This window comes from Argentina silus (genome assembly GCF_951799395.1).
Source record: "Argentina silus genome assembly, chromosome: 2".
Classification (NCBI taxonomy): Eukaryota; Metazoa; Chordata; class Actinopteri; order Argentiniformes; family Argentinidae; genus Argentina; species Argentina silus.
Window position 1 is genome coordinate 12551281 of NC_139656.1, and position 14601 is coordinate 12565881.

Below are 14601 nucleotides of genomic sequence, written 5' to 3' on the forward strand. Positions count from 1 at the left end.
CCGTCATGATTGTATTTTACCTACACTTATCCCATCTCGTATAGTGAGAAGTATTATCAATTATTTTCCAAGAATAATGCACTTCAGTGAGGATAGCTTGACAGATGATATCTTGGTGGATCTAATCAGAAATTACTATGCAGATTTCCACATGATATAACACTGACGTGTAAAATCTTGGATGACTCCTTTGTCTCTGCATATCTACTCTCAGATACATTTTACTTCTAAAATGTTTAGAAGTAGTGACATCAGGTCAGAAGTTCTTACCACCTGACTTTAAAAAGACAAAACATGCAGGCCCTAGTTACAAGCTACAACTAGGGCCCAGCATTCATTTGAGCCTGTAGTTATTCTTACTGTTTACCTACAGTTTTGTTGTATCCCTCACACATCTCATGACTATTGTTTTATGTTAACAAATTAATTCAGGACCAAGCTCCATCATTGAATAAACACCCAAAAGAAAGCCATGTCCTACATCCGCAGCCCCTTGATTCTATTTTACAATTAATTAACGCTTGTCATCCCATACTATGTTGACATGAAAAGAGCGACATGTCCCAGGGTCTCGAATCCCAAATAGCATCCGTACCCAGCAAAAGAGCATGTTTTAATCCCTTGGCAACTACCATTATCAAGCTAGAGGACTGTCACCTCTTTTACATACAGACTGTAGTTAATTCATCTCTGCTGGAGTCTGGACGACCAAGATGTGCGGGCGCTGCCCCCTGCTATTCTTGTCGGTGCTCCCTGCTATTCAGAGCTAGTTAGTCAGGTCAGTTGTACTGGCTGCAGACTTACTAAGGTAAACTCGACTGGCAAAGGTCAGAACAGTGGAGCAAATCCAGCGCAGTTTACTGGGTCCCTTTACAATGGACATCTAAATCCATGGCTGTTATGTTATAGAAGCCTTGAAAGCCACTGACTGCAACTGGTGACAGACCAAGATATTGCAGAGGATATGATCAAGGTGTAATGATGTTGTTGATGTGAGCTGGATATTTCTATTAAGGGCTGTTGGAACTGATAGCTTGCTGACATTACTGACATTGTTTCTTGTGTTCACAGCTGGTTGAGTAGAATAAAATATATTCTGTTTGTGTTGTTCGTCACCCCTATAATAAGTGGTCTGATTGCACTCAGAAACAAAGGAACGTACATTGTCACAAATGTAAAGACAAACTATAAAATCATGTAATGTACTTTCATTGCCTTAGTTGTACTGTTAAGGTACTGGTTACAGTACATGCAGGAAGTGGAAGCATTGAGGAAAGTTATTCAATGGCATTTTAAAAGTAGGTGCCCCAAATTAACCAAAAATTGACATTAGAAATACATACTAATTAGAGCTGTATATTCAAAGGTCAATGGGATGCAGAAAAGACAAATCACTCACCCCCTAGCCACTGGCCATCTAACTGTCTAGCTGCCCCATCTCGTCTAATAATCATTATTACTTCAACTGGAAAACAGCTGTGCTACTGTGTAGTTATTGGTGCATTTACAATGCCCTGCATAAGTAATGGGACAGTGAAGGATGTTTTCTTCTTTTGGCTCTATTCAACAAACGTTTGGATTTTAAATCAAACAATTACTATGAGGTTAACATATAGATTCTCAGCTTTTTATACATGGTCTCCCTTTAGATCAATACCATGCAAAAATAATGCACTGGTTGTGTTTAATCAAGATTTAAGAATAATTAGAATACCACATTTTGTATTTTAAAGAGCTATATATTGAATATAACATTGACAGACATAATTGGTGTAACTGTACATACTGTACAAAAAACACCCCAATTCCATCAATTTAATTGATTTTATTATCAAATAAGGTACAAGTAAGTCATTGTTTTTTTGTATAAACAGTGAAAAAGTATTAACCTGCGGTCGCTTCACTTTTCATAACCTCTCCGCGTGTCACTCTCCCCTTGCTGCAAAGGCTGAAAGCTCCCATCTTCTTTTTTCATGGTTATGCGAGATGCATCTTGGAAAGCCGTCCTATAAAGGTTTCGATAGACAATAGTGAGAGCATATCTGCTTTTCATAAACGAAACAAACACACACACACACACAAAGATTGAGAGTCGCTTCACTCTTCATTACCTGTTATTCCCGTGCTGCAAGGGCGGAAAGCTCCCGTCTCATTTTTTTTTTCATGGCTTTTTTAAAACTAGAACCTCTGGGCCTTCATTACAGAGTCACATCTGGGGACATCCATTGTTTAACATTAGTGTTTTCAGTGTAATCATTGAATTAGATAAATACCATGCAAAAATAATGCACTGGTTGTATGTAGTCAGGACTTAAGAATCATGAGAATACCACATTTTGTATTTTCCCCAGGTATGGAAGCCGTATTATAACTAGGTTTTAATGGACAATACTGAGCTCTAATGTTTTTTTCAGACACACATAGCCTACACGCACAGCCACATTATCCACATCATTACTCATTGACTGCCCACTTTCGGTATTGCCCATGTTATCAACAGTTTATCACTGGCCTTTACGCACAGACACACATACAGTAGATCAGTGTTCAAAAGGTTCATGGTTGAGCAACGGTATCGCGGAGGTACTGTGACAGTCAACTGGCCTTTTCCACACATTTTCACAGGTATTTCACCTCAGCAATACAACCACCATGGGGCATCGTTGAGCAATTCTAACGGATGTGCTTGTTGTGAAACAATCGCTCATATCTGAGTCTTCACTTGTCCAATTTGTGAGCTGATATTAATTGTATATTTTCATTTAATTAGTATTATTGTAAAAATAATAATAATTTTAAAAAATCATTCTGAATTAGCAATTATGGCAGTCTGGATGAATAAAGAGGAGCCTATGAATTGTTTCAATTTGGAAAAGGACAAATTATTGTCTGGTCAAAGAAATTCTAAATTATGTCCTTGGATAAACCTTAATTTAGAACAAATCATGTCTTAATGAACATTTGATAAACATTATGTCAGACATGGAATATACTGTATGTGGCATTGCATATTTTAATTTATAGAAATAGAATCTGTCTCAGTTGATTCTGCACATTTCAGCAGTAGGCTATATGGACACAGCAAGCATCATGAATTTTTTGCTCGGCACCGCAAGTTGATGTTGAAAATAAGTACAAAAAGAGTACACATGCCAGGTGGGGATAGAGTGAGGGACAGCAAGGGAGAGTATGCTATAGCAGATCAGCTCATGAATGGCGAGATGAAGAGAGGAAATTGTATAAATAGGCTATCAAGGTATTTTAATGGGGACCAATTCATATTTAAAAAAACATAGCTTTTGCTGTAGTCATCACACATTATTATTATTTATTTATTTAAATATGTTTTTACGGCATTTCTGCTAGAGAGTAGAGATTGACACTAAGGATGAGAGAGAGAGGAGGGATGACATGGAAGACGTATCGAGGGTCGGAATCAAACCAGGAACCTTGCGATTATGTGGTATGCACATTAGTGTGCTACGCCACTAAGTGCCCCGATCACGCATTATTTTTACCGAAGCTCTTATGGGCAGCAACAGCGCTGCTTGAGAAACGGTGGAATGTATATTGAAATGCATAGCACGAAATGTGCTTTGATATTGTGTAATAGGAATTATCATCAAGATAGTAGTCAGGGTTTCTAATTTCAGATGGATTTTATAGGACAATTGCCTAGGCTCTATGACAGAAGAAGAGAATTTCCCCCGCCAGTCCCAAACCAAATGAAATCAAAGTTTATTTGTCATATACACAGAATATAGCCGTAGATGGTGCAATGAAATGCTTTGGGTCAAGCTAGGTCCTCAACAGTGCAACAACGAAGTAATAATAAAAGCAATAACATAAGATAACACTAGTAGTATGCAGAGTAGAAAAACAACAACAATAATGGAGTGGGAAGATGTAATAGTATGTAATAGTATGCATGTGCGTGTATGTGTGTGTGAGAGAGAGTGCAAATGTGCAATGTCATTGGAGAATTGGGGGGCGTGAGGTGGTGTCAGTTGAGCAGTCTTATGGCCTGCGGGTAGAAGCTGTCCCAGAACCTGTTGGTCCGGGTCTGGATACTCCGGAGCCATTTCCAGATGGTAGCTGAGAGAACAGGGCGTGGCTGGGGTGGCTGCAGTCCCTGATGATCTTCCCGGTCTTCCTCTTGCTTCTCCGGCAGCTCACGGCCAGCTGCTATACCAGGCGGTGATACAGCCGGACAGGATACTCTCTATGGTGCACCTACAGAAGTTCATGAGGATCTAGCGGGCCATGCCGAATTTCCTCAGCCGCCTGAGGAAAAACAGGCGCTGATCACTGTGTGGGTGTGGTGTGACCATGTTAAGTCCTCAGTGATGTGGACACCAAGGAACTTGACTCTCTCCACTGCAGCCCCCCCCCCTGCTTCTTCCTGAAGTCCATGATCAGCTCCTTAGTTTTTCTGATGTTGAGGGAGAGGTTATTATCCTGGCACCAGTCCGCCAGGACTCTTATCTCTTCCATATAGGCTTTCTCATCATTGTTACTGATCAGACCAACAGCAAACCTGATGATGGAGTTGGAGCTGTGCGTGGCCACACAGTCATGGGTGAAAAGGGAGTACAGCAGGGGACTGAGCACGCAGTCCTGGAGAGCCCCCCGTGTTGAGAGTCAGAGTGGAGGAGGTGATACTGCCTACCCTCACCACCTGGGGTTTGCCCATCAGGAAGTCCAGGATCCAGGAAGGTGTTAAGACCCAGGATCTTGGTGATGAGCTCGGAGGGGACTATGGTGTTGGATGCTGAACTGTAGTCAATGAACAGCATTCTCACATAGGTATCTCTCTTGTCCAGGTGGGATAGGGCAATGTGCAAGGTGAAAGCAATGGCGTCATCTGTAGATCTGTTATTTGCGGTATGCAAATTGAAGTGGGTCCAGTGTGACAGGTAGTGTGGAGTTGATGTGGGTCTTAACCAGCCTCTCATGGCACTTTGTGTGTGGTGGAATTCCAAGTTAAAATACTTTGAAATAAAAATACCAATAACCAGAGCTAATGGTTTATCCAGAGACTTTTATTCACAAGTAATAAAAGCAACCACATTGTTCTTTCAGTCAACCGCTTTATAGTTTCAAATCGGTTATCTCCCTCCTATGCAAATCATTCATACTTCCCAGCTGCATCCACCAATAACATTCAATTCCTACATCTCGTCACAGCCTGGTTTCCCCTCCTATTCCTAAAGACAGTTCTCGCGTTACTTCATATTGGTGATGAGCTCATTGGGTTTATTACTGTGATTCTGGTGCCTGGCACGGTTGACCTTATCTTCACCTTCCAATGCAGTCTTTATTAGGGTTTTAATACATCTTCACTCCCTCTCTTCCTTATCCTGTTTTTCTCACGGAATAAGTGTATCTTGTTTCCATATTCTGCTCTCAGCTTTTCTGTTTACCATATCCTGCTTTCCCATGCTCTGGCCATCTGTTTTCTCCAACCTTTGCTCCCTCCTAGTAACCTTTAAAACATCTCCACTACTCTCCCCTCACAAATCAACCACTGGCCATCCTGGTCTTAATTCTCTCTCTATCTTTCCTTTGTGGAATTAGGAATCGTTATTTTCTATAGAAATTTACCATACGTGATGACAGACATGATTGCAACATGGCGATAGTCATTAAGGCAGTTTACCTTGGTCTTTTTCTCTCTACTCTGAATATGGTGTGACAGAGACATACTGTAGGTATAGGCCTATGTAGTGCATTATGCATACAGTGTGACTGAAGATTCACAATAACAGGTCAAAGGCTAACAACTTTGCACATAGGCCTACTCTAGGAGTGTCCCCTGTATCTTTGGTCTAGTAACTTTGGCTCCCTTCAAGGCTTCATAAGGTTATAAGGTCCCTGATCATCCCTGATATAGGCTAACAATAATGAAATGTAGCCTATTTGGGAGGAGCGCACTGGCACACAAGAAAATGCACTCTCTCTCCCCCTCACTTTCTCTCACACTCATTGTAATGAAAACAATCACCCTCCCCATCAACATACCTCAACCGTAATTTTGACTGTAGTCTGTGAATAGGGGCGTGACAAAAAGTGTGTTTCACTTGGATCTCTGTTGAATTGCAGGACTGTTTGCTACAATTGCCATAGAAAACAATCACCAGTAGGCTAAATCCAGATTTTCCTTTAAAACATGGAACAAATAAAATAATGTAATTTATTCTTGTTTTGTGCACACACATTTTTATCATAATGCCATTGCCAACCTCTCCCGCCCCACTTCACCCCACCCAAATAGGGGGTGAAAACCTGAAGCGTGTCGTTAAGAGACTTCGCAACCTAGCCATTGTCAACAAATGGGTGGGGGAAGGTGAGGGGGAAATACACGTCCAGAAAAGAAAGTCTGTTTTGCACACTATAATAGGACTGGAAACTACTATTTTACACCACTTTATCACAATACAGCTACTATGACAATGTAGAGTTATCTACAAAGATACATTAGATATACATAAATGCATATAATTGCTACAATATAATAATTAATTATAATTGCTGCTATATTTATTATATACATTTGTATTATATACATTTATTATATGACTCTAGGTAATGCTTTCTCATTTAAGGTCTCATCCGTTTTAGGGTGGGGCAGAAGCGTTCATGCTGGAAGGACAGGCAGTGATGCACAGAGGTGCGTGGGTAACAGAAGGATAACACAAGGCCAGACAGACCCTGCAATGAGGGGCTTACCTGGAGGGAGAGAGAGAGAGAGAGGCTTAAAAGAGAGAGGAGAGAAGAGATATATTAATATGCTGATAGGTCTAGTCTGAATCTAACAGTGTTTTAACTGTGCTATGCAGTAGAGGCAGGTCCTACCACAGTAAGTTGCAGATTAAAAGTTGCTTTCTCATACCGGCCCCAATGAAGTTCGTTCCAGCGAGCAAGCCATCGGAACTGTGAAAAAAACATTGCGCCAAAAAGGCAGAATAGCAAGGCAGGAATGTTTGTTTTATATGGTCTCAGCCTGGAAGTGTTTCACTATTTAGGAGGACATAGGGAGATAAAGGCACGGATATCTGGTATCTGGTATGTATTTACATGTCTATTCCTTGTCATTATTGCTTCACATCTGTGCTTCTATTTGTGCCCTGCTCAAGTGAACTTGCGGGATGAGATAGAACATGTTTGGACTACTCTTTATAAAAAAAAGAATCAATTACTACAATCAATAACAAATAACGTACTTACAATGACCACAAAATGAATGATTAGGATGGCTGTGTAAATAACCAGATCAACATATCCCTTTGGCTTTATGCAGTGTGTAGAGAGCTGTGCATAAAGGATAGCCACATATCGTTCTCCTCTTTCCCCTGTTCTACGTGGAGAGCGGCATTACGACACCTACAATAGCCGCAAAATGGATAAGGATATTTGAAATAAGGCAAACCATCACCAACCATTCTCTCTCTCATTTTTATTTAAGTGATTATTTGGAGGGAACACCAATAATGTCAGATCCTTCACAGCTCGTCACCACCTTGTGGTGGCTTTCGGCAGCACTTCACACGTCTTCACAATTCGCGTCTGCTGCAGCAGCAGCATTGAGAGACCACCGTTGCGAACCTTATAAACACTGACCGACTGTACACGCTCATTACCCGGCTTTCTACAGCATGGCTTACGCCGTGTGTGCCACTGTGCTAAGACCAATTACTTTTCAACAGTCACCCCCGGGTTTCAACATTTACATTTTTTGTCATTTTTGACATTTAGCAGACGCTTTTATCCAAAGCAACTTATAACAAGTACATTTTTCTAAAGTAAGTGAATCATCTATACATCAGTCATCATAAGAAAAAAAATCTATCCTCGGACCAGGGGCCATTGGCAGTCACAATGCTTTTTTACAATAGAGGAACTGTACAGGAGGGTAGTGGGTGATGAAGAGCTCTTTAGGAGGGACAGTCAAGATGTAGCCTGAAGAGATGGGTCTTCAGTCTACGGCGGAAGATAGGTAGTGACTCTGCAGTCCTGACAACAGTGGGAAGCTTGTTCCACCACCGGGGTGCCAGTACAGTGAAAAGCCATGACAAAATTGCGTGACCACTGCATCCTCGTAGAGGCGGCGGTGCCAGCCGGCCAGCTGAGGTGGAAGAACAGAGTGATTGGGCAGGGGTTTGGGGGCTGACCATTGCTTGCAAGTAGGGAAGAGCTGTTCCCTTTGCCGCCCGGTAGGCAAGCACCAGAGTGTCAACAGGGCTTACTCCAAGCCTATTCGGTGCTTAAAACACTGGCTTTTAGCTTCTGGCTTTGAGCACAAGCTGGCCAATAGTAAGTCTTGGCACGCACTGACACTGCTGTTGAAAAGCGGCTGGTGAAGGTCTAAATAGACTGACAGAAAAACTGTTGTGGCTTGAGTACAATAAGCCTGCGTTTCGACATACGGGTGTGTGATGAAGGGTACGTGTCTCTTCTTCGGAGGCTGGTTGCGTGCTGGCTTCTATTGACATGTAATCGCGTATTTATTATGCAAATAACTGTCTTTCTGTAAATGTTGCTGATAGCCATCATGGTTGAAATAGGTAAGCCATTCATAACTGTAAGGTCAGTTTCGATTTAATGGAGCAAGCTTAGTTCAGGCAGGACACTCAGGACAAGTCTGGGCTGTCTGTCAGGTGACAGATCAGCTGTTTATACCAACACAATCACATTTTACTTTGATATGGCCTATTTAAGTGGTCAGTCTACATACCTCTTTGTAGCCTACAATATTGTTTCTGATACTGTTGGTCGTTACTGTGCTATGAGAGTGTTGCTATTGTTTTTGTTCCCACTACCACCTGCTTTGGTTTTGCTCAGTCTGTCTCTCAGGGGTTTGACAGATGCATGGACTCCCTGTCTTGTAATATACAGGTATGTGATGTACTCGTTTATAACTCCCAGGCAGGGGGCTCTCAAAAGAGTGGAGCCATACAAATACGCCAAGGCTAAATGTATAACCATTTTATATTCAATAAATGGTAAAACTAAGATGTGTGTTCCTGACTGAACAATTGTGAGGGTAAATCTAGGGTGAAGCTCAAATGGGTGGTCCACTTGCACTTGGGGGAAAACAACAAGTGCTAATTGCGCCTCAAGACGTGATTTGGAGGTGTTAGCTAACAATAAAAAGTATGGTAGTCATAAAAATACTTCCAGATTATTTTCTGTGTGATTTTGAAATTGTAACAGCACTAACATGTAAAAAAAAAAAAGACATTTAGGAAAACTCAGGGAACGGACATGGGTTTCACAACAGCAGAGTTGACATCCTTCTTCTCCACCGGCGTCTAGCACTTACCAACATTTTGTTTTTCTCGTACATCCCTGGTTGTAACTTACTCTTATGCTTGAAATCATGAGTTAAGGTTAGGTGCTGTCTTGATTAGGCCAAAGTATCCCAATAAAACATCTGCTGATTAGCCATTGCTCATTTGAGTGCCAAGTTACTAAAGGGCAATTTTACAAACAGTAGTGTTTTAATTATGTCAGCATTGCATTTTCTTAGGGAAGTGGAACTTTCTAATCAAATTACTTACACACCCACTCAAATTACTTGCTTATCTATCATAACAATGTACATCATTGAAATTCATGTTTTTGTCACCTCTCTCTTTAGTGCCTGCGAGAATCACAAATATATCTACGGACATCACAGTGAACGAGGGCAACAATGTTACCCTCATGTGTCTGGCGATTGGTCGACCGGAGGCAAACATCATATGGAAACATCGCTCAGCAAAAGGTAAGATGGCACCACTTTCGTGTCGATCTTCACTCTGCAAACCTATTAGTTAAAATTAGGAAATATGAACAATAAATTAGCCTAGTTTCAATCTAGCCAGAATATGAGTCTCGATATGTCAAATGTTTATATGATCCCTTATGTCTAACACAATGTATAGCCTGCAATGTTTAATATGGCATCCACAGTATCAAACCAGCAACCTCTGTGCACTGGTAGAGCCAACCTTTACTATTGGTCTGGGCATTGGCCAGAGTTGGTTTGGTACTGCGTAGCCGTGTGTGTGTGTGTGTGTGCGTGCGTGCATTGTGTATCAGCCCCCCTAGGTTTCTTCTCAACATGTTCCAGCATGAGTCATTTGCAGCTTCTTCATACGATCACACGTTTTGTCTTGAACACGCAAAATTAATGCATACAGTCCAGATGTTCCTCCCTCATTATCGACATGTAGTCAGAAGAGCCAACTTCTCACAGTTTAGAGGGTTTTGAATACCTTAGTATTCAACAACACGCTCATTCCTGGATTGAGCCTTATTTACATTGAATATCATAATGTTTCGGTTCTATTTTTATCTGAAGTGTACCATTACAACCACATAACTGCAAACGGTGTCATTCACAATGCTCAGTATTTAGCCAAATTAAAACCAAACTCAATTCTAATGTAGTGCCTACATTATAGAAATGCTGTTGATCTACTCTATTCAATCGACAATAACAGTGATGGGAAGTCTATCTTAATTTAGCTGATATTAGACGGACATGCAGTCGCAACAAAAGTGCAAATGAAATGAAATAATGAAATCGTTCCACTGAAAACCAATATGAAACCCTGTGTAGAGAGCAGGTCTGTGTGTGTGTGTGTGTGTGTGTGTGTGTGTGTGTGTGTGTGTGTGTGTGTGTGTGTATGTCTGTCTGTCTGTCTGCCTGCCTGCCTGTCTGTCTGTTAATGTCAGCCGACAGGGAAGATGGCGGGTTATCTTACTTGACATTTATGTGGGAGCACTAATGAATAGAGAGAAGATGTGAGGGATGTTTGGCAGACATTGCAAAGACATTCTCACATTGTTGAAATAACTTAAATGTTTTGTGGAGTGACTGTCTCCCCACAGTTTGTTTTTATGTTTGTCACTTCAGATTATGGGCAAGAATCACACTAGAATATACTCTGTTGGAATGAGCTCTATTTTAGACAACACGTTTAAAAATAAATCAATGATGCACATGAGTTCCTGAGGAAACTAGCATAACTATTTAAAAAAACTGAGCAACAGTACAATGGCATTTGATGATTATTATTACTTGACTGAATTTATCATTTGAGATTTTCACACTCAGGTGTCGGGAACATGATTAAATGTACTGTAGCACTTACTGATGCAGAAAGAGATGTCACCTCTCAGTGTGAGGATGCCAACTGACAGGAGAGAACCATATCTACCATCTATTAAAGCTGCACTCTATAAACTCTGTTTCTGCCTACAGAGATGCCCTGATATGTATATTTTTAAACAAATGGGAAGGTACTGTGTTAGCAAATGCTGCTGCCACTGAGTTATTTTGAATTCCATACATGAGATTTAAAGAGTGCACACAATATTTCAATACTAGTGTGATATTTTACATTTCAGGTGTGTGGAGAGTGGAAACTATAAGCCCTTAGCCCAGTGGTCGTTCACTTAATATATGTTCCCAATCAATTCAGGTTTCAGCTTGATTTAGTGCACTACAAGTCTGTGTCCCCACTTCAATTCACCAGGGAGACTGTGAATTATTCAATGCTGTCCACTGCATCCTTGGCTGCTGGCCTCAAAAAGGATTATAAGATGTATGCATGAGAAAAACAGTGCATTCAAAGGACAACACACTGGGCCAAATAGATCAATTTATCCCATTAAAGGTCCATTATATTGAGGAGGTGCTTACTCCTTCAACTGTCAGAGACAATAGGAACATTTTAATATCGCTCATTTATAAGCTACTAAATGTACTAAATACTTAGCGGTTTAAATATTTGTGAATGTTGCATGAGCTGGGCCTACAGGGAAGGTTGACAATATGATGAAGTGCTTCATATTATTGTATCCTCCCTAGTCTCTTGATATCAATTGTGTCCTTTTGTACACATCACAGATGTTGAAAATGTTTTACTTTTATATGAGGAAAAATAACATTGTTAGCACACACATTGTGACAGTGTGTGTCAATCAAACCAGTTTCCACTCAACGAAAAGTTATTGTCAATCAACTTTTTTGAGTGTTCTAATTTGTTACTGGAGAAATTGCTAGTTCAGAAATTCCTGTTTTGGCTTTGAAGGTCCTTGCCCTCTAATTTGGCTGTGTCAGAGAATAATGACATGGACGGATGCTGTAGACTGGTGGCAGTTCTCCTGATGAGTGGCAATCAGACTGTTGTACAGGGGGAAATGTATTGCATTACATTTGCTGTAAGTTGTCTGTCAATGAAAACAATACTCTGTTAGCGTTCACTGACAGTGGAGTGATGGTGAAATAGGGCCTGAGGGGGGATGGTGAATAAGTATAAAAGTTCTCCTAGTTGAATCCATTTGATCATATGGTGTTCAAAGAAAACATGCAGGGCCACTTGCGAGCATGTTGGCGGCTAAATTGACGTAACAAGTTTCGGTAACAGACCGATTTCAAACCACTGCCTTGGTTACAACTTATCACACTTGCAAAGAAGCTGCACATTGAATAATAAATACGAAGTCAAGGAATTAAAAATCAATAGTGACCAAAAATAGCAACTCTAAGCTAGATGCCCAATATTGGCAAGGATGTGGAAATATTGAATAGAAAGACATTGCAACTGAGTTCCAGAACACATTTCCTGGGTTAATAAACTGTCTACTGTGCCACCTCATCATGAACATTATCACCTGCACCTGTGTGTAATTGTCACTGATGCTTTATGTACCCTCACTTCCTTTCACTCCCCGCTTAGTCTTCACCGTGTGTTCATCGTTTGTTGGTCGCTTCGAGAACGTGAGCTAATTGAATATACAAGTGTTTTTGGAGACTGTATTCTCTCCCTTTGTTTTCGAGCTTAAGTCTGTGTTTGTATCCTGTTTTGTCTGCACTTCAATAAGTAAAGATCTGTTTGTTTGGTACCGTTACCTTACCTACTCGTCTGCGTCCTTTTATCTGCACCGCACCTGGGTCCGCTTACTATACCAAAAAGTTACATGAAATAACTTTGCCGCTGTGAAAGCCACATCCCCTTCTATCCCTGACTTTTCCTCAATAATAGTTTTGTATGTTAGCGTTGTTAGAATTTAAAAATCACACCTTGACATTTGTTTTAATAATTATTTCATAGCCATTTCCACTGCTAAAGCAGGATATAGCGTGATATGGCTCACTGCTCCTGTGTATGTGCATAAAGGTGCATAGCCCATTGAAAGGAGGAGGGCACAATATTGTGTGCATTAAATCAACAAATGACTTGTGTGTATGGACTTGATTGTATACACTGTATTTACAATTCTAAGTGTCATTGGTAGGAGGTTAGGACCCGGTAGGCAGATGCCAATCAGGGCAGATTTTTTTATAGTCGGGTACGAGCCTCAGGCCTTGTTGCATGCCCAGCGTGTCCGGGAACACCACATGAAATGTCGTAATGATTGCAGTTGTCAGCAAAATGCTTACTTCTAATATTTCAGAGCTCGTTTAGTGCTAGAATAACATGGAAACTTTATTTGTTATAGCAGACATCCTGAGTTGCAGCACGATAGTAGGCAGATTATTAGTTCAGTGTGTACATGTGACAGCTTTCATCAATGAGTTTGCAATTGACCAATTAGAGAACAATTGTGTAATTATGGGAATAATGAGAATCAAATTTGTGGAAAATACATCAGGATCAGGAAAGCAGAACCATACCCTCCACATGTAGAACACATTAACAATGTGCCAGGAATTTTTTTGTGATAAACTGTTGATAACGGGCAATTGAATTGATTGTATTGTAAACAATTGTGTAATTTTGGGGATAATGGGCGAAAGACAACATTTTTCAATGTGCAATTACATATGAATGAAAAACTAGTTGGAAGAGCTGTAGGATAAGAGTGTGTGAATATGCAAGCCTCCCCCAGCCGCAGCTCGAGCCCAGACCCACTGAAAGGCGCATATTTGACCGCGCCTTCCACATGTACCTTTTTACTTTTCATTTTTACAAAACACATATGCTTTCAGCTCTTATTTGTACCTTATTCAATCAACATATAACATGGATGAAACTGATGACATTGTGGCGTGTTTTTTACAATATGTACAGTAAAATAAATTATATCTGTGAATGTTATATTCAATATATAACATTTACATTACATTTGACATTTTAGACATTTAGCAGATGCCTTTATCCAAAGCGACTTACAAGTACATTTGTCTAAGTAAGTGAATCATCTATATATCAATAAGAATACATCATAAGAAAAACAAATCTATTCTAGGACCAGGGGCCATTGGCAGTCACAATGCTAGAAGAAGGAATTATTTATTTATTTACAGTAGAGAAACTGTAAAGGGGGTAGTGGGGATGAAGTGGTCTTTAGGGGGACAGTCAAGATGTAGCCTGAAGAGATGGGTCTTCAGTCTACGGTGGAAGATAGGTAGTGACTTTGCAGTCCTGACAGCAGTGGGAAGCTCGTTCCACCAGTGAGGCACCAGGACAGTGAAAAGCTGTGACCGAATAGCACGACTGCTGCATCCATGTAGAGACGGTGGTGCCAGGCAGCCAGCCGAGGTGCAAGAGCTGAGTGATCGGGCAGGGGTTTGGGGGCTGACCATTGCTTGCAAGTAGGGTGGGG

General features: G+C 40.8%; 1 protein-coding gene across 1 annotated transcript in view; it reads left to right on the plus strand.

The window, feature by feature from the left end:
* The window catches only part of opcml (opioid binding protein/cell adhesion molecule-like), a gene marked incomplete at its 5' end in the record, with an annotated part of 165379 nt that overhangs the window by 103329 nt on the left and 47449 nt on the right, over positions 1–14601 (plus strand). Inside the window, one exon of the mRNA XM_083665110.1 lies at positions 9641–9766. Coding sequence (XP_083521236.1) covers positions 9641–9766 — 126 coding nt within the window. The remainder of the gene's footprint in view (positions 1–9640; positions 9767–14601) is intronic.